Here is a 20,211-nt window from a genome sequence, read left to right as displayed (position 1 = left end):
TCTGTGGGACATAGCCAAATGTGCAAAAAGTAACGAGGAATGATCTAAGCAGGAGACTTCAGAAGAATCAGCATGACTTTTAAGGTACTGAGGAGCAGTGGAAAGATCGCAAGGACACTGGAGCAAAACTAAATGAATTCTTTGTGCCGGTCCTTTCCTGTGATTCTAATTTTACTTTGTAATTCAACCAATTTACCTGATTCAAAGTAAAGCTCAGTGGTCTGTGACTTCCCAGATCACCCCATATGCCTTTTTTAGAACAACTTACAGCATTTGCTATCCTTCATTACTCCAGTAGAACAGCTGATTTTAATGAGAGAACTCATGTTTTTAGCAGCTCAGCTACTTCAATCTCAAACTGCTACAGGCCTTTTGGATGTACATGCTACACTGTGCTGGTGATTTGTTATTCTTTAGCAGGTTGTTCCAGCATCTGCTCTCCTGACTCTTCAGTCTCCAAAGGTGTCTCATCTTCATTACTTACAAAGGGTAACTCTAGGAGAGGTCTCTCCAGCAGGTCTCTCTCTGGGGCTGTCTGGCACAGAGAAGCAGTGTCTTTTGATATCTGGATAAGTACTCGCCTTTAAGGCCTGCTTCTCCAAGAGACACTTTCTTGTGTGCTGCAGTGACACTTATAGCCATCCCTTCCACATAAAGAAGAGTACTACGAACACATGAACATGGGACCAGGAGGGACCCTGTGACTCATGTAAGCGTATACAGGTTGAGCTGTATTTCAGAGGTAACCATAGTTTTTGCTGCTGTATCTCCTGCTGGGAAGCAGCCCCAGAACTTCCTTGCTCTGAATCTAACGGTCCTTGTTCCCTCTGCTTTGCATTCTTTGCTTGTGGCTATCAAAACTCAGATTTAGGACAATAGGTTGAATTCTTCTTAGCCGAAGAGACAATGATTACCAGAGAACAGAGCATGCGGTGAGGGTATGGGGAAATCTCTTGCTGATGGGAAAAATATCTTTCAGCTTTTCTGTTGGCTTTGAAAAGTGCTGGACTCTGCCTGCCTTGCTCAGATGAGCTTTTCTCATCCCCCTTAATGTTGCTGTCCCTTCTGGAAGTATGGAATATGCAGTAAAAACACATAATAGCTGCCTGTCACCCCTCCTGTATCTGGGAGTCCGATTAAGCTTCATTGATGTCTTCAGCAAGTCTTCAGCTTCATTGACGCTGAAGCTGTGTTTTGACACATTCTGCCTTTTACTGTGTGTTTTTGTTTCCCTTTCCTTTCCTGCATCTACTGACAAACCAGGAGAAATCATCCAAGATTCACTCTAGGAAGAGAAGGAACAGAGCAGTCACGTTGAGGGCTAGGGTGAGGAACAAGCTGACGTTAGTGTTTTCTATTGTTAATGGTTGCTTCTGTCCTCCTTTGCCAGGAGCATGCTGGCCTCCCATTTGTGTACTGCACTGATGCAAGGGTTGATGGTGAAGGTAGGGCAAAAATCGTCATGTCTATGTCATGGTTTCCTGCCAGGCTGATGAATGGGAAACAGGCCGTACGGCTAGTTATGCCAACTAGTTAAGGAACAAACTGTATCATGTTTTCTTATCTTTGTCCTGCTTCTCTCACTCTTTTCTCTTTGAAAGCTCAAAATATATCTGAGCACAAAGGTGGGAGCCTTCCTAGTCATGAGAAATGATCCAACAGAAATAAGTGCTACCTGTGGTGTAGACTGGCAGGGAAATAATATTATGCCCACGTCTTTCCCCTCACATTGAGAAATGGAGGTTGGGGGCTGCAAAGGGAGAGGAGTAACGGAAGAAAGATTATTTTTTTAACCTGCTTAGCAGCAGTGAAGCATAAAGCTAACTGCAAAGGGTGTTTGACAACTCAACCAAGTCTGAAGCACGGACATGCTGAGGTACTGCCTAATGTTCATTTTGTATTATCATTATATTGTATTTTTTCTCTCCTTTTGGTTTTGGGGGAACTACATGTTCTGGACTTGCTGGGTGGCTACTTACCTGATGAGTGCTCGCGGAAGAGATGATTATCTCATTTTGGAACCATGGCTGGGAAATCACCAGGACGGTTTAATGAAGGACATGAACCCAGTTCTGCTCACCTTGAGAAGCATTGTCCCAGCGCAAGTTAGCCCTTCCCCGTTGGCATAACATAGCTGAATTGCAACTACTCATAGATGTAGCCCAGTTTCTATTGCAGTTTCTGTTCTTTGACTTTTTTGATCTTTGAAAAGAGTAATGTTTATCTGCCAGATGACCAGTTCATGCTGTGGAGCGTGCAGGGCCAGACTCAGTGAAAAGGGCATTTGCTGTGTCGACTTGTGTGATAATAAGTATAACCAGCAGAGTATGGAACCTGGTACCAAGGAGGTAACAGCGCCTGTGCTTAGCCTGGTATCTCACTGACAACTTGGGGGTAATTTATTTGTTCCTTGTAGTGGGATAAATAACATGCAGTTAGGTAGTCAGGCAGCTGTAGGTAAACTAGTGCTGTCTTTGTTTGTGAGAATGTCCTGAGAATTGACAGGAGCAACTTAGCAACACGCTCTGGGACACACAGCAATCACAGACTCCGGAATGAGTCATTGATGCCCCTTTTTGTGTACATGTTCCATGTGAAAAGCAACACAGACAGTTCTCTCATCCCAGTCCAAGCTGTTTCAGCCAATGCAGTGATTAAGTCCCCCAGAATTTGAGAGGTCCCAACCCATCTGATGTTTCAGCCACTTTCTAGGGTATATGTATTTGCAAGCAACATGCCCTGGGGAAAAAAAGGTGAGCCAGGGGCCTGCTTTATGTGCACCGGGCAGCCATTGAACAAAAAAGACTCCTGGCCAAAATGCTTGCTGCAGGCAGTGGGTGGCAGAAGGCAGCGCTGAGCTGGCACAGCGCAGCGTGCTAGGCAGCAGGGTTGTCCGTCCAGCCCCGGTCTCTCTTCGAGACCTCAGAACACACTCAGGGTATGAAGCGTTTCCTCTCACGCAGCTTTACTCTGCCTGCAGCACAGGTTGGCAGGCTCAGGGGAGATCTGCAAAATGGTGTGACGTTTGTTTTTGTATCAATTAAAAATTTTACATAAGATTTTCATGGTTATGATAATAACCTTATCATTTTTGTAACCCCAGAACATTTTATTTGCCTGTCTACTGAGGTTTTGTTTATCGCTTGCTCATGTGCAGGTGATGGAGTTCACAGGTCCTAAGGCAGTCCAAGAATTTTCTTTTTCTTTTGAGAAGGCAAGGTGACCTCTTCATTCAAGAAAGTTGAGAAGCAGAGCTCAGTGTACACCCAGGCTTCGTTCTGTCTTTTTGAATGCTTGTTTCTTTCACGATTGCATTTCTAGGCACATTTAGATGGTGTTATGATTTATTTGTAAAGTGTTTTTGTTTTCTGTGATCATTGAGTGATGTTACTGGAACTGCTGTAACTCAATTTGGGTTAATAACACTTTCGCCAAGTGAACACAGCATCATGGCAACGCAGCTTTTCTAATTCAGCACTGGCAACACCGTGCGTCGCTACATGCTACCCTGCTGCATGGCCTTGCTGGCTTGTGCAGGCAGCATTTTGAGGTTCTCTTCAGCTGCACCATGGAGCCTGAAGTGCTTGTGGTATTTCACTGGTTTGGCATAGTTTGTCTAATTAACTAGAGCTGCCACAGAGGCTGCCGTGATCCAGTCTGACTGCGGACTGTGTTTCAGGCCTGTACTTCACTCCTGCCTGCAAATGCAAGCTTGAGAATGAAGAGGAAGGCTAACCTGGCCCAAATGGCAGTAGCGGTGTCATTTTGCAGATGCTCTCCTGTAGTCTTCCTCTTGGTTTGGTGAGCGTCACTTCGGTGGCATTGCATTCCTTGCGGGGCTGGAATGCCAGGACATCTTAGCAGAAAAACAATAAACCTTGTTCACTGGGGTGACCGTCCTTCCAAGTGGAAGGTACCCAGAACAGTGAGCTGGCTGCTAGCCCCGGGGGACTTGTTTTTAAGGGAGCTGGAACAATCTATCAGGGGTCTGGAGCAGCTCAGAGTGGTCGGCTGCCCCAGGGGACGGAATCTTCACTGGTGGCCTCCCCACTGACACGGGCAGTGTGTCAGAAACAGGGCAGGAGAAGGGAGGCAGGAGAGTGAGGCCATCACAGCAGTGAAGAAACAAAAATGTGTCAAAGATTCGCCAGGGAAACAGGCTGGATCATAACAGGTGCCTCATCATGAGAAAGCATAGAGTTGCCGCGGAACGAAGAAATGTGCAGAAGCAGCAGTAGCGATTAAGGGTTTTCTGCAGCCAGAAGAAGTGAGTCTGAGCTAGAAGTGCACAGGGCAATGGAAGAGCTGGGGAGCGCACCCCGAAAAGCTGATGCTGTGCTAATGCTGTTCCCATAACTATCACTCCCTTAGGACACTGCTGAATTTTTATGTCGTGATGACAAAAACAATGGGGGAAATGACAAAAGGAATGGGAGAAAGAAGTGATTACCCCAGGTTTGGTTACAAGTGTTCATTAGCCTGAAAAATATCTGATGAAATTTTACTTCCTAAGACTGACCCAAAGGATCATTGATTTTGTAGTAGCATTAACCACTGACAAAAAATATAAACAGCAGTTTGGTTAATGTGTTTCAGTTTAATAGTGTAAATGGTAATAGAAAATTACTTGCAGCATTGACTGCCTTCAGTGTTGAGGTGGAAAAGAATTTACAATGCTGGAAATGTAATTATTGAAGGTGATTATAATTTTGGCCTCAGTTAAATCGTTTTCCTTCCAAATATACCACTCTTCACGCCAATGAGATTATTCATAACTTACGTAGTGCACTTGACTTAATTGGCATATGGTGTAAATTAACCCCTCTCAAAAACATGATTTACGTGCTTTGTTCTGACCGATCTATTAAATGCAGCCTTGTTTTGTGTTGATTCTTGCCAATTTAGGCAAAGTGATTTCAGCTCTGTCCTGGCTTCTCCTTATCTGATCATTGCCCTGCCTTTTATTATTCAGCAATTGTAGTTATGTCAGGGATGTGTGATAAAGCTCACTGAAAATGTAATGCCAGTTTCTTGAAATCAGAGAACAAAATGTGTAATAATTTCATTCAGAAAAATAATGCACTTGATTCTGAAACTTCTTGCAGAATGGTCAATGTGCTGATTTTAGGCATTTAAAAAAGCAAGATTTTTGGTGTTTCTGAATTAAGCAAGCTGGGATTTCTAAACAGAACTCAGCTTCTTGTGCAATAGCAAGGAATACATTACAAAAAATCTCTTATTCAGTACATTAAGGAATGCGTTAAAATCTTCTCATTTTAAAGCACTCATTTGTGTTACAACAGAAGGATTCTATCAGAGAAAGGCCAAGGTGCCTTTTTAGTTTTCTCTTTCAGATGGATGAAAAAGGGAAAAAAGATCTGTTGGGGAAAAGGCTGCATCCATGTAAAGGAGGAAGCGTTCCGATCTGTTATTGTTATTATTGTTAGGAAAATACGGTTTAAATTGGCCACTCGTTTCTAAACTATCTTGAAGGTAAATGTGAACTCCAATAGTGCTGTGAATGAAAGCATAACTAAGAGACTCAAGGAGGGTGCATGTTTCTGTGTAGATAGCTACAGAAAGAGAGGTCTGGATCTGTCTTTGTATCTCAGATAGGGACCAGGTTTTTGTACTTGTCTTTAAAGCATCAAGATCGAGTGGTGGAAGGTAGCCATTTGCCTTTCTTGTTATCACAATTTCCTAACTTCATTGGTGCAGTGTGTACCCAGTGAAGGGGTAAGGCTGGCAGCTCTGCTTCCTCCTTGAAAAGAAATGACCATGGGTGGAATTGAGAGACCTGGAAGATTGCAAAAGGTAGGGAGAAGTGAGCAGGGGACTGTTAGTTTTGTCTTCTCATGCAAGCTCTGGGAGCATGAAGTAGGTTGAGCTGATGGCATGTTCAGAACAGGCAAAGGACATCCTTCTCTGAGTGGTGATCCACGGACCTCATTTCTGCAGGGTGCTGTGGGAGCTGAACGCTTGTGGTTGAAAACGGGACTGGAGAAATTAATGTAAGAAAGATCATTAGGAGCTGTTAAATGCAAAGACCTCACTTCTAGCTCAGGTAGCCCCTGATCCCTCAACTGCTGGGAGACTAAATACCTCCTTGCCCTGTTTTTATGTTCTTCTCGCTCATCTGCTGCTGGCCACTTCAGCAGAGGGGGGCACTGGCCTGAATGGGTCTGTGTTCCCAGTCAACACAGCTGTTCCTGCGTGTGCCGTGCGGGCTGCCAAGAGCTGCCTGCAGTCAGCGTGGGACTGGGTAGGTTTACCAGGGCTCGGTGAAGCACTGAAGTGTTTAGTGGTCTGTGATGTGTCAGTAGTAGCTGTTGTCTGTCTTCCCAGTTTTTCTTACAAAAGGTTCTTTGAGCCTTTGGCCAATTCTGATCTTTCCTGTGACTTCACTCCTACTTCTAATTATTTGGCCGCTGCTACTCCCAGCGCTGAAGGCTTTTCCAGCCTCACCCGAGCCCTGTGGAAGGAAGTACACAAAGACCAACAGCACGATGGACCTCTCAAAGCTGATTAGCACTAATGTAAAGAAACTCCCTGGCTGCAGTTCTTTTGGAGCAAGGCTGGTTTTGGCTGGCTGGCAGCAGTGTTTTGGATCAGGGCTGTTGCATGTTGATGAACCATCCTTGTACTTTCTAAACCCAACTCTCATGAGCCGCTTATCAGCCTCTGCCTCTCCTGGCCAGCGCAACAGGCTGCTAGGCTAGTCCTCCCGCTCCCCAGGCGCGGGTGCGCTGGTTTTGCCATGGTGTCATTTCAAATTGGTTGCAACGGGAGAGAATGTCTTTGTAGAGAAAGCCAGGCACACAGCCCGACCTCTCCAGCTTTCTGTTACTGGGAAGTCGAACGCTGAAGTTTGCTGTACATCAGCAAATGTTTGCTCTGATTCCTTGTGTGATGCCTTAGCCTGAAAGAGAAAAATCTTGTTGGTTTTCATTCTGTCTCGTGTGCAGGTAGCCACAAGCAACTACCGCAGTCATGTTTTAACATTTGGAGCTTAAGAACATATCTCAGCATTTAAACATGCCTTTAACTTGGGGGAGAGAAACGTGTTTAGGAAAGTCAATGTTGATTAGAAAAGAAACCTCCTTCCCTCCCCAGCTCATCAGAGAAAATAGAATATTTTTCTGATATTTCCTGTGAAGCTCTTCTGTAAGAGGAAACGCCAGGTTGTCCCCAGTTTCTCCCAATGCTCAGTGTGCTTACTATAAAGACACCCCCCCTCCCCCCTTTTTTTTCAGTTCCAACCTGAGTGAACAATAGTGAGGAAAGCCTGAAATACCTAGGTGAAGCAGAAAGATGCCCAGGAAATGGAAGGCAGGAAGCTGTCACTTCAGAGGTAAGGGACCAAGGAAAGCTTACGTCCCTTGAAAGGTGTTTGAGGAGAGCAGTGCTGCCTGGGCTCTCCGTTGTACTCTGGCTACCCTTACTGACCTCTGGCACCGGCAGCTCCAGTGCCACGTAAACTTTTCAGAACCCCAGAACTGCTGCCTTTTGCAGAGCTACGGATTGACCATCCCTGTGCTATATTTAACCCAAAGTCAAGTCCAGTTTAAAAGCCCTACTGCGATGGCCAAATCCAAACCGTCTGTGAACGGCCACAACGTTCAGAGGGCCTAAGCACTCGATGCAGGTGGGCTGTGTGAGGTGCCTGTGTGCACCTAGAAAGGGGTTGTGCTGGTCCAAAGATTGAGCCCGTCACAGTCAGAGTGGTGGTGACTGCGGGGCTGGGGGTAGCTGCTGTAAGCATAGAAAAAAACCTTGTTGTGCTTCACCTCCCTCTCCAGCTCTGTGCTCATCTTGGTTTTTTTATCCAAGCTCATTTCTAGCCCATGGCCTTCCCTACTGGCCACCACTGATTCAGCCACCTCCTCCTCCTCCTGAGGGCAGGCCGAGGGGTCTCTTGGGCTGCCCGGTTTAGACCCATCATCCCAGTGAGTGCCATTGCCTGGAAGAAGGACCTTAGCAGTGCTGGTGAAGTAAGGCATGTGGAGATGGCGGTGCTTACACAGGGTGTGACGCCGTCTGTGCTCTGTAGTAGAGTCAGAGGTAGAACAAAAACCCAGGGTCCTTGTTTCTCACATCTCTGCCCTAATTACCACGGTGCCTTTCCTTCTTCTTTCTCCAGCAGACATGAGCTTGCTCTCCTGCACTGGCTGACCACCAGCTCAATGCAAACGCCATGACTTCAGCACTTGCACCACTTCCTAAGCACCGGGCAGCCGCTGTAATGTTTGCAGCACGCATGATGTCACTGTTGGGTTTAAGCCAGTGGTCTATTTTATGATTAGAGATTTTGTTTTTCACTGGAACAATTTCAGGGCTTTTTCATCACTAGCTCATGTTTATTCCTTGCACCAGTGAAATGCAGAATGTGGGGAGAAAATGGATGCGTGGAAGAAACAGCCCAGTGCGTGGCAGAGACTGACACCAGTGCCTGACTAACAAGTCCTCAGCAAAGCCACTCTCACAAAAACTCAGAAGCTGGCTGAGAAATCTATTTCTGGATATGGGAAAACACCAAATGAGCGTTTCCAAGTGAGAGGGCTGGGGCTCGCCTCCATTTCCGCAGCATGCACAAATCACACCTTCCCCCACCCCAGCCTCTTCCGTGGGGCTCTGTGCATCCCGAAGGATGGAACGGGGCAGCTCCTAAACACAATAAACATTACACTGGCTGGGTTAGTTTTTACATTTCTGTGTTTTATTTCTTGTTTTGTTTGAAATGACCTGTACGACAAGAATACAATTTATTTAACAGGTTTTTCTTTCTTTTTTTTTTTTTTTTTTTTTAGGAGCAGATAATAGTTAAGTAGATACTGTTTATTTCACTGACTGTCTACAACTCCCTGCATCATTCTCACAGCCTCTGTCTCTCTGGCTTCTCCACATAGCCCAGCCACAAGAACAGCAGAGTGGCGTTTCGCAACATGATGGATTATAGCGTGTGGATACAAAGTGGAAGCTCTTTTTCTCAGCTCTGACTGGTAATAAAAGCTCAACAAGTTACATTTTAGGGTCTTTCTCAATGACTTTCCCCTCTAATAGCTGCTTACATGTTTCTGGTGCAGCATGTTTTATTTTATATATTTGTAATAGTTTAAAAAAAAAGATGACTTAGCTTACAAAGAGAGAAATAATGCCCCCTTAGCAAGAGCAATACTGCAAGGCTCTGATTGTTGTGGGGGAGTTTCTTACAGCTTCACAGTTCTGCTGCAAGGTGTAATGCCCAAGTTTCCCCAGAAACCTAATTCTGTGTGGTATTTTACTACTTCTTTTAATTGATCCCCATGAAATTTGTTTTGCATTACAGGCTGTTCCCACAGAAGAATGTGCTCAAAACAGGACAGCTGGTCACTTGGGAAGGACTGCCTTTTGTAGAAGCTGGCGGGTACGTGGTTTCTGTTATCCGCACATGTAAATCAGGGGCTGGAGCTGCTTTTACCGTAGTTGCTGGATGTGGGCTTCATGCTTATTCACTGTCACTGACACACTTACCTCTACCACTTTGCTTTGCTTTTCCCTAAGTCATAGAGCCCAGTTGTGTCCCAAGACTCAAGCTCCATCATCTTTTTCCCCATGTAGAGACAGCCGTACGGCGCTGACTCTGTGACTCCTGTGTTGCAACTGAACGGCATCAAGAGCACTGACCCAGAACCCATTTCCTAGTTCATGTCTCAGCTTCCACATCTCCAGAACTTTTTGTAAAAAACCGTGAGCATCCAAAGACCTAAGCAGTTGCTGAAGCCACATTTTTCTGCTTCAAAGTGCAGCGAGGACTACACTAAGAGGTTACCCTTCTCTGCAAGCCCAGCTCACTGCGTAGCTGGACATGCTCCTCAGGTGTGGCCACGTGCTAGCATTAGTGAGGCACAGCTGACCAGAATAGCTGGGAAGAGATGCGTGCGATTCCTGCACTGGTCTAAAGGGCCCAAGGGACCTGACCTGGTTCCCCACGTAAGCTGGTGCAAGCCTTTTAAGGGTGAAATTTAGACAGGTGTTTCTGTCCCGGTTCCTGGGGAAGAGTTTGCATTCCTTGCTTAAAGAGATTAATGTATGCTAATTACTGTTTGGTTCAGTTCCCATCCTATTTCAGAAGCAATACAAACATTTCCAGGCATATTATCTTCAAGCAATGAGGGATATCCAGATGGGCTCCAAGGTTATGCAGCTGTAATGGAGAAAGCAGGTCCTAGAAAAAAATGCATTTGGCATCTTTATACTGTTCTGTCAAGGCAGGAGTTGCCTTCGTACCATAGCCCTACTCTAAATAGCCAGCAGTCTCTGTGGGCTAGAAACAAACTCGGCAGCTCTTCATAATCTTGTTTTGTAGATAGTTCTCCCTCCCTGTTCTGGAAAGCAGGCCAGAATCCAAATACAGCAAAGCTGGGAGAGGCTTTTTTCTCTTTTTTTCTCTTTTTTTTTTTTTTTTTTTTTTTTGGTAAATGACCTTTCCAGCCAGGGCCCAACAGAGTAAGAATTGCTTCTTAGGATCTTTTCACCCCTTTTCGGGACAGCTACCTTTGCACAGCAGGTCAGGAGCTGTGGCTGAGCTGGACGGGACTCGGCAGGGACGCAACAATGATCAAGTGAGTCAAACTTACAGGCGATAGCGCAACCCAGCACATTTGTGAGACCATTCATGCCACAGCCAGAAGGAGCTGCCAGGGTGCAACATGTGGCAAGCTGGCTCTATAGTGGTGGCGTGCATTTCACTTTGGTCCCTCTCAGTCACAGATGGGTACAGGGATCATGAGCGCAATCAAAAGCTGCTCATTTTCTCCCCAGCTGCCTCTGGGAGGGAGCTGGGGAGAGAAGCACAAGTATCTGTTCAAAGCACAAGGCCACTGTGTAATTGCTACCGCTGTGAGCATGGAAGCAGTCCCAGCTCCCGTGTGCCTTCTGCCCCTTCGGTCTCTGTTGGTTTACTAACGTGCCTGAAGCAAGACTGAATTCCTTTATCAAGTGAGTACAAAATGAGTGAGAGTACCTATGATTGTGTAGTGTAGGCAAAACTCAAAGGAGACGGAACTGAGCTAACTCAAGTACCAGGACTGGGCTGGCTACAAGAGCTGAGAGGTGAGCATCAGTTAGTGTCGGCAGTCTCTGAGCTAGCCTGGGTGTTGCTCTGCAGCATCGCCAGCCCTGCTGTGACACATTCTGCTCCAGCAGAAAACAAGCACCCAGAGTCTCCCTGATCACACGCCCCAACCCTGGTCTGGAAGGGTTCCTGCTGGGGCCAAGTTACTCCTCTGCCACACCACCTTTCTCCTCGGCTAGGCCAGGAAGGGATGGAAGCTTGAGGAGAACAGAGGCAGTCGAGCTAGTGGTGTCTCACATGTAGATCAGAGGCTTTTTCTCACCCCTACTGCCATGATGCTGACCGCAAAACAGACAATATATTCGGGTTTCATCAGCTCAGGCTGGCCCAAAACTAAGTGACCTAGAAAACAAAATCTCAGAGAATGCCAAGAGCCAGTTTTGTCAGTCACCCACATTCCCCTCTGGCTATTGGGAATGCAGCAGTTGCAGCTTAGGCAGCAGATCTAAACCAGGGCTTGGAGACAGCAGGAACCTGGTTACATGAGAGGAATAAATAAATATTCCCCCACTTCTTCTCCCACCACCTCAAGGTCAGGTATTTGCTTTCCCATCAGCAAGAGAACCTCTTACCTGGCTCAGGTATAATCTATGCTGGCTCTTTTGCCACTGTTGAGGATAATGGGATGAGGCAGGGGAAGACAGTAGTTCGGATATTGGGGGTTTCATGCCGCCTTCTAATGTATTTCCCTAGGCTGCCACAAAAAAACAATCTCTCAGACTCAAGACCTGCCTCCTCCGAAAAGCAGTGCCCTTGATTCCTAACTAGCATTTGGCAATAAGCCTGAGTCTGTGTGGAGGCAAAGAGCTATCACTTTAATGAAGTCTAGGAAAGCCCTGGTTTGGGGTGTTTGTATACTGGGGCAGCAACCACGCAGACAAAGCCTCGTGTTCTCTGCCACAAGGAACAAGTGGGGAATGGCACTCAGCTGAGCTGAAGAGGCAGGTTTAATACACTACGGGGTGAAAAGTGTGGAAGAATTGTAGTTAGCACCACATAGGAGAGGATGCAGAGATTATCAAGTCAACCCAGCACTGAAGCATAACACCAAACTCTTATCTCTTTTTCTTGCCATCTGGGAAAGAAGATTTGCATTCCTTTGGGGACACACACCCTACCTCTTCAGGGGCCTGCGGGGATTGTACATGGGAGGGACTAGCCAGGCGTAATGACACACTGTACAAGGGCGCAGAATATCTTACACAGTTAGGAGCATCTTTCCCGGTAAGAAGTGGGGCCTGTATGTACAAGTGTTAGCTGTCGCCAGAGGAGCCTGGGAGGCAGCCATTTTGATCAGGAGAGGTCAGCAGTGCTCTTCTCCCAAGGAGCATCTGCTCTATGGTTAGAGCCAGAAAGGTGACAAAAAGAAGGACGCTGTCTTGCTTCCCTATCTGACCCTTCACAACACCAGCAGATAAAGTTTATATTGACTCTATTCTTCCTCTCTTTCTGCTTCCGTCCCAACTCCCCCTCCAGCACCTGCGGAGGGAGCTGGGGAGCAGGCGGCCTGGACAGCACTGAGAGCATCACTGCTCAGAGAGGCTGAGACCCGATGACTGCCTCAACAAGTGCAAGAGCATATTCTGGTATTTCCCACAGAGAAAACAAATGAAAAAAAGAGAAACAGGTGACTGATTAAAAGAGTTTCCCCCCTCCTGTACACGAGATTCTGCAGTCACGCCGACAGACAGACATTAAATAATTCTTCCATAATAAATGATTGGAGATAAAAGCCGGCGGTGGCTGCTGCTGCTGTTTGAATTGCTCCGTTGTCTGCATCTTTGTTTCTAGTTTGTTCCCCGGCCACTGTCGGCTGGCGCTGGGGCTGTCAGACCTTTGCCTCTAGCATTTCTAGGAAAAGTTTATGCATGGGAACCTTGCCCTGCAGTTTGATGCTGTAGAAGTGCTGCACAGCTTTGGCGGCTGTCTGCCGCAGGAGGGGCAAGGTCAGGAGCAGCTTGCCTGCTCGCCGGGGCTCCTCGTTGCGCTGACTCAGCTCGTAGTCCTGTAGGGCTTCGTGGAGAAGGTCCTGGAGTTTCTGCACTGCATCCATGTCCTCTATGTGCATGGAATCTGGAAGGAGGGAGAAAATACAGCAGACAGACAAGTCAGACATGCGGAAGGAAATCCTTTATGGTCCTGAAGCTAAAGGTGTTTTTTTTCTTTTTCTTTCCTTCTGGCATGGGTTTGGTTTTTTTGGGGGAGAGGGGTGTGTTTGTGGTGGTGTTATTTTGTTTTGTTTCTTAAGGCAAAAAAACCCACCTTGCTGGCAGGTGTTGGTGCTGCTGTGAAGTTCAGAATCAGCCCAACGAATTGGGCCTAGCAGAGCAGGTACTTTGAGGTTGCCAGGGATAGGTGACACGCTGTGCCCTGTTGCGCTGCCCATTTTACCAACCACCCCAAGGCTGGGCAGGGGTCAGCCGGGGGGCCTTTGTGACTTGCACGTTCACTTGCCCTCCATGCTCCTTAGGGGGAGAGTCACCCTGCAAGGGGCAGCAGCTGCTGTGCTGCCGCTTGGGAGCAATCTCATTAAGAATAATTAACACTGCTACATCGCTTCATCTGTCTAAACTGCCTAATTGCCATGCAGCTGCTCGGGGTGTCAGCAAGACAGAAAAGCCCCAGTAGGTCACAACCAGTGTGCCCGGGGGTGTTGCCAGCTTCACCTTTGCGCATATGCCCCTGTTTTTGGAGCCTGCCAGCAGCTGCTTCAGTAGAGGAAACCGGCACCTCCTGAAAGGCCTCTTCCCTGAGGCTGCCAGTAAGATTTCTACAAGCTGCCGGAGGGGCTAGAAGGGTTTGCGAGGCTAGTGCAGCTCCTCCGTGTGTCTCTGGGGCAAAGGTAGCTGGTAGTGACCCAGCCCAGGGTTGAGCTGGGGAACCCAAGTCGAACACAGGCTGCTAAACTTTGTGGGTAAGTCATGGTGACAGAGGGCAGCACTGAAGAGCAGAGGGATCAGATTAGAGAAGCTAACCAGGCACAGCATTACTGAAGGTTTTTCTCCTTTTCATCTTGCTGATACTTGCTTCTTTCTTACAACCCTGACGGAGCTGGAGAACTGTTGCCTTGTCGTCATTGTTCAGAGACTTCTAATCGATACTGAACCCGTTGATAAAGATTCCTGCCACAGGGCAATGAATCCAGAAGCAGCAGCAAAGGGACACTATGGCAAGAACACAAGCACACATGCAGTTGCACCACCTGCTACTGCAGCTGGGCTTTGCAGTGCGGCAGCGCCCTGGCTCAGCCCACACAGATACAACACAAACATGAGGACATGGGTTCCTCAGTGTGACAGCAGTGAAGGGGAGCAGAGCCAGCTGAAGTGCCAAAAGCTCCCTAGAAATATGTGTCATCTCCATAGAGAGCGCAACACAAATTAGAGACTGTGAATTTAATAAGATACATGTATAGTAAATGCTATTTATGATGCATGATTTATAAAGTATTACCACAGTTGGGAAAAATTATGTATAGCAAGAAAGCTGTTTAAGAAGCTGATTAGAAGGAATGCACTAATTAGAGGATACTAAAGGGCTGTATTTCCAAGAAGCCTACTAAAGAAGGATTGTTCTTGCTGCATTTGCTTTTTGTATTCAAGAGACCAGGCAATGAGGCTCAGAGAAGGGCTGGTAGGTCATCACAGTGACCTGAACTAGCCACAGAGGTTGATTCGGAAAAGTAGGGAGGGAGAAGCATGTTGCCAAGTCAGTCTGGCAACCTCTTCGAGCTAGGTAGCACCCCTGGAAAATTTCCATGCACCATCCAGGAGAAGTAAGTGAAATCTGTTTCCTGCCCATTTGCAGAGGTCATTTTGAAGACTGGAGCTGGAACTTGGAGAGAAACGTCCTCTAGCCTTTCTGTTTAATGTCCTTCTGGCTAGGGGCACAAGGAGGAGAAGTAATCACAGCCCATCAGAGTCTGCAGATCCCAGCGGGTGCTACAAACACCAGGCAATGAGCCATGCTTCAGGCCAAAGTGAGTGCTGTTTTTGGGTACTGATGCTGCTGTACAGCTGACAGAATCCCAAAGCTGTACTCCTCTGCCTCTTTTGTGTGGCGACGAGACTTAAGAGCACCCAATACCTAGATGTATACAGGGAGAGGAACTGGGAAAATAAAGACCAAAGCCTGCCCCACCCCCCCACTCTTTGCTGAAAGAAGCTCAAAATTGGCAGCTGACTGGGGAAAATAAAATAACATTGCAGGATTAATTTCCTTGCAATCCATCAGTGAGGTGGTGTTGATGGCATTGATAAACTGTTAATTACAAAATCAATAGCTATGAATTTTTACAGCTGTCAGAGCACAGAGGTGGAGGGAGGCCGCCTGACCGTGTTCCTGAGGGTCAGCTGGCCCAGAAGTCAGGCTTCATGTCAGGAGACCTCCTCCAGCACTGCTGGCATGGCGTACCAGGCAGGTGTGAGAATAGTCAAGGCCCACTGCCTCTTCACCCAACTCTCTTCTTGCAGCTTCTGGCAAGAGTGGGAGGAGCAGTGACCTCACAGGACCCATTAGTACAGAATTTGCTACACATCCCCTTGCTAGATCCAGATCTTGTTCACTCCATCTCAGCACTAAAATGCATTGGGGGGGAAAAGGGGAAATAGGGTTTGGCCAGTCTGGGATGTCCTTAACTGAACACGTGCTGTATGCTAACCTGGAGGGCTCTTCAGTACACAGGTTGAGCAATTTGTATTCCTGAGGAAATAGGACCTAGGAATGCCTAAGAAGGGACTGCTGGCTCTGAAGAGTAAGAAGTTCAGTCTAGCGCACCCCTTCTCTGCCAAACAATGGGTGCTCGTATTGTTGGGACTTGCCTGCTGCTCTGGGCATTAAGAATTCATTTCTCGGCTCTCTAAAATTCACTTACTAAAGACAGAGGTCACTTGACTTATCTCTGCCTGTCCCAGCAGGTGTGTCCTTGGTGTGCTGCACTGAGGACTCAGAGATCAGCCACTGCTCTGGCAAGGTTGGCCTGTTGTCAGCTCCTCCTCCAGCAAAGAGTGAGCGAGCTCCCACTTCTGCTTTCATTTGTTTTAATTCCTAGAAACAAAGGGTCAATGTACACAGGGCTGTGTGGAAGAGAGGAAAGTCCCTAGAAGCTTCCTTGCATGAGCAATTACACCCAGCAGGGATAGTGAAAATTCAGGAATTTATCTATAGGGGAGGCAAGGCACAAAGCAGGTCTAGGCAGCACAGGTGCTAATCTAAGTGCTCAGCTTTAAAACTTGTCTCTGACCCAAGGGAGCTGAGGCCTGGCCCTGAGGAAGTCTGCATTCCTATTGGTTCAGGCATCAGCTGTTTGCATGCAAGCACATACATGCAGGCTCTGCAAGCTTACTCCATGTCAAAAATATGCCAAGAAAAATAACTTTTATGAAAAGAATGTGAAGGTGGAATGTCAAGGCTACATTCAAAAAATACACTTGCCCTGTTCTAGCTTCCTTAAGTGTGTGTTGTGGGAGGCTTTAATTACACGAAAAACGAGAGCTTGTACTTTACTTTCATATGTTTCGATACGAATAACAAAGCAGGATTTTTGTGGATTATGCTCCTACATAGCTGCACTGGGAGAAACCAGTGAAGTCAGAATGGCTTTTCCCTTCCAGCTGAGAACATGCTTTGGCCTGTGCCTCCTGTCCCTTACCTTGGTTTCTTTACTTCACCGTGCTGGAAACAGAACCCCAAAGCAGCTGATAAGTGTTGATTGCTCTGCTCTGTCTTTGCTCAGTGTTTCTCCACTCCCAATACCGTCTGTCCCACAAGGCTTACTCTGGGCTTAGTCCTGATGGCACAGTGAGCAATATCAGCAGAGAGTGCTTCTGTTGCACCCTGAGGAACTTGACAGCACCAAGGCTCAGGTCCTGCAGTGTCTCTGCTCATAGCATGGTCCAGATAAATGTCCCAGTGTGGCACTTCTCCAGTCACCCTGTCACAACCACCACCTCAGCACTTCAGCCTCTCTGAGGAGCCCTTCTCCCTGTTTAATCCTGTGACCTTCTTGGTAGACAAGAGGTAGGATCTTTAACAAGAGTTGATTACATGGCCAAAACCCACCATCCCACAATCGAGACAGGCCATCCTTGGCCATCTGCCCAACCTGGTTCAGTGGCAAAGTGAAGGCAGCAATTAGAGCTAAAAAAGCAATATATGAGAAATTGAAAAAGGGAACTAGATAGCAATTTATATGAATCAAAAGTTATGAAGTGTAGAAAATCGATAAGGGAAGTGAAGGACATTGGAGGAAAATCCATGGCTGGAAGGGCTAAGGACAATAAAGAAATTTTATAAATGTTTAAGAAATAGAAGAAAAATGACCATTTGTAGGGGGGCTCTTTTCACTTAAAAATGATTAAACTATTAATAGCAGTGCAAAGGAGACAGAAGTCCTCAGTGAGTATTTCTGTCCTGTTTAGAAAAAAAAAAAGCAGTATGTACCTGTGTTATATGAAGATGATGAAGACTTCTTAGTCTGTTGTTTGTGCAAGATAATGTTAGATATCTGTTAGGGACAACCTTTACAGAAATCAGCAGAGATGGATAACTCGGCTTTAAGAGTTCTAAAATTGCTGGCTGAGGCCCAGCTACGGCAGATTAATGATTAACAAGTCTGGGCATTTTTGAGAAATTCAAGATCACTGGAAAAGTTCTAACAATTCACATATTTTCCTAGGTCTTCTCTGATAATTTCCATGCTAGCCTGATGTGAACCGAGGCAAAATAAAGGGGAGGGGATGAAAAAGTGATGTTCAATTAAGAATTAAAAGATTGTATTACAAGTACTGCCAGTCAACACAATACTTTGGAATAGAGGTCTTGTCAAAAAAACCTGATTTCATTCTCTGATGAGATTACAAGTTTGGTTGATAAAGTTAACTGCATAGATACAATAGACTTAGGCTTTTATAAGGCACTTGGCTTAGCACCACAGGACATTCTCATTAAAAAATTAGCACTATGCAATATCAATAAAGCACACTTTCAATTGATTAGTAACTGGCTAGATGACAGATCTCAAAGTAGCTATCAGTGGTGAATCTTCCCTGAAGGAGGAGTTTTCTAGTGGAAATCCACAGGGATCAGTAAAAACCAGATGCTACTCAACATTTTTATCAATAAGCTGTAAGTAAATTTTCTGTTTTTCTTTAAAATTGCTGCTGCTAAGAAGTATGGATGGCAAAGAGGAACAGAAGGGTGTAAAATGGTGAGGATGGGGCAGCCTCACAGCATTCTGGACCACTTGCTTACACTTCAAGTAATATATCTATAGCCAAGGAATGCAACTATGGAACAGGAACTTTATCATGTCACACTGTCAGGTGTAAAAAGAAAGACCTGGAGTCACAGGACACAGCTCAAAGACTGGTATCTGGAGGCTGAACTCAAGCAAACTAACGTTAAAGACATGGTGACTTTTTTTTTTTTAAACTGAGACAACGTTTAATTATTAGAGTCAGCTACCACAAAAGATGTAGATTCCGCCTCCTGTAATCACTTCAGCTTCATGCTCAGTGTCTTTCTGGAAGGTGGCTTCAGCAAAACACAGATACTGGACTCACTGCTGGGCGCAAGAGCGAATTCTGCATCCTGCACTATGCAGTTTGGCAAGGAGATCTGATGGGAGACAGTGAGACTCCAGGGATGTAGAGGGAGCCCTCGTCACACAGTAGCTTTAGCAATTTTCCTTTCCAAAGGGACTCCTGAGCAAACACTTGTCTGGCTTTTGTGCAACGTGTGCAGCACACAGCACCTCTTGTGTCTCCCACAGCCTGCTGGATTGAAGGCTGCAGCCCTCCCCAGGCTGACACGGAAGGCACTGGCCTGAGGGCCCTGGCCTTTCTCATCCTCGTCACAAGAAGAAACAGAACAGGCAATATCAGGCTTCTGCCTGCATGTCTTACCCTCTACCATGCAGATGCACACTGTCACCCAGTTAAAGGGCAATTCAGTGTCTGCAGTCACTGAACACCTCCAGGGCAGGACCAGGCAGCCCCAGCCCCACAGCTTGTTGTGGTATTTGAAATGTGACCAAGGTTTCTCTGTTTCCTGTGACTGACCAACACTACTGAGGTGGATGCAGGAATGGCCCACATCCCCTTTTCTGAACTCACAACACTAGAGTGGAGAAGGGCTCTACAGCCTTTCTTTTGTTGCCAGAAACCGGCAGCCAGCCCATTCCTGCCTGGTTCCACTCCCCAATACAGGGCCAGCGCACAGCTGGGGCTCCAGCAGCAGCAAGCCTCATTTCTCCCTGCTCTCCATCTTAGGTCCTGCTCTGTGGACAGAGAGGACCTTTGAGGATGTTGCATGACACAGGCAGAGCACAGTTTCTGGCAGCAGGCTCCAGTTTCCTCCCAGGCCAGATAACAGCATGGGCTTTGACTTCCCGATTGTGAGGCTGGCTGGGCCAGGGCTGTACCTGAGTTGGCGAGGGCCAGAGCTTTGAGCGTGACAAACTCCTCCTTTTCCACCTTGAGCTTCTTGTAGCGGCGCACCAGTTGCAGGATGGCCAGGTAGAGCTCCAGCAGCCCTGTCAGACGAGAGTGCTCTTCATCCATGATGTAGTCCTCAGCATAGACGAGCTTGTCCTCATACGGCAGGGAGCGGTACACAATGCCCAGGATGAGGATTTCCATCCAGGCACTCTGCAGGAGGCTCATCTGGTCTCCAAGGGAAAGGTTGGAGAACCCTGATGGAGCAAAAGACAAGCAGGGTCAAATGGGTGTGCAGCAAAGCCTCTAGGAGCCTGGGGGCCTTAGTTTTCCTGGGATTCACCCCAAGCACTCTCATCCACCGGCCTGCTGCTTTAAAAAAAAAAAAAAAGCTTACTAAAGTGACCCTGTCTCTGCCGGTAATCAGCACACGTGGACCTTACCCTTCTCTTTGCTCCCATGCCCAACCACGGCTTCAAACAGGAGTCCTGATGCTCTGATTGCATTTATAGCAGCCCAAGGCTAATGATAACCTCTTTTGAATGATCTCTGCTTCTTCTATAGCAACAACTGTTTTGTACCACATCGTCCTGCTCACTGTTCCTCTGTAGTTTTGTACTGCAGCGTATTTAGTCTGCCCCAGCTGACCAAAGAGCAGAGAAG

The 20,211-nt window shown here is 46.8% G+C and overlaps 1 protein-coding gene and 1 long non-coding RNA gene across 11 annotated transcripts in view; one reads left to right on the top strand and one right to left on the bottom strand.

Moving 5' to 3' along the window:
* Positions 1 to 9,687, top strand: part of LOC142361878 (uncharacterized) — a 128,520-nt gene extending 118,833 nt beyond the window's left edge. For 5 of the 8 annotated variants that reach the window (XR_012764492.1, XR_012764490.1, XR_012764496.1 and 2 more), the window contains 3 exons: positions 7,254 to 7,351; positions 8,907 to 8,999; positions 9,326 to 9,403. This is a non-coding gene — a long non-coding RNA (uncharacterized LOC142361878). Of the gene's footprint in view, positions 1 to 7,253; positions 7,352 to 8,807; positions 9,000 to 9,325; positions 9,404 to 9,597 lie in introns of those variants that run through there. The other 3 variants (XR_012764494.1, XR_012764493.1, XR_012764491.1) reach the window with 3 other exon arrangements.
* Positions 9,688 to 12,842: 3,155 nt separating this feature from the next.
* Positions 12,843 to 20,211, bottom strand: part of ESRRB (estrogen related receptor beta) — a 143,253-nt gene continuing 135,884 nt past the window's right edge. For all 3 annotated transcript variants that reach the window (XM_075425673.1, XM_075425674.1, XM_009939241.2), the window contains 2 exons: positions 19,536 to 19,805; positions 12,843 to 13,186 (listed from right to left, as the gene is read on the bottom strand). In XM_075425673.1, coding sequence (XP_075281788.1) covers positions 12,942 to 13,186; positions 19,536 to 19,805 — 515 coding nt within the window. In that variant the 3' untranslated portion in view covers positions 12,843 to 12,941. The remainder of the gene's footprint in view (positions 13,187 to 19,535; positions 19,806 to 20,211) is intronic.

The sequence above is a fragment of the Opisthocomus hoazin genome, chromosome 7 (assembly GCF_030867145.1).
Source record: "Opisthocomus hoazin isolate bOpiHoa1 chromosome 7, bOpiHoa1.hap1, whole genome shotgun sequence".
Taxonomy (NCBI): Eukaryota; Metazoa; Chordata; class Aves; order Opisthocomiformes; family Opisthocomidae; genus Opisthocomus; species Opisthocomus hoazin.
Note: the sequence above shows the minus strand (reverse complement) of the source record. Positions and strands in the feature narration are given on the sequence as shown.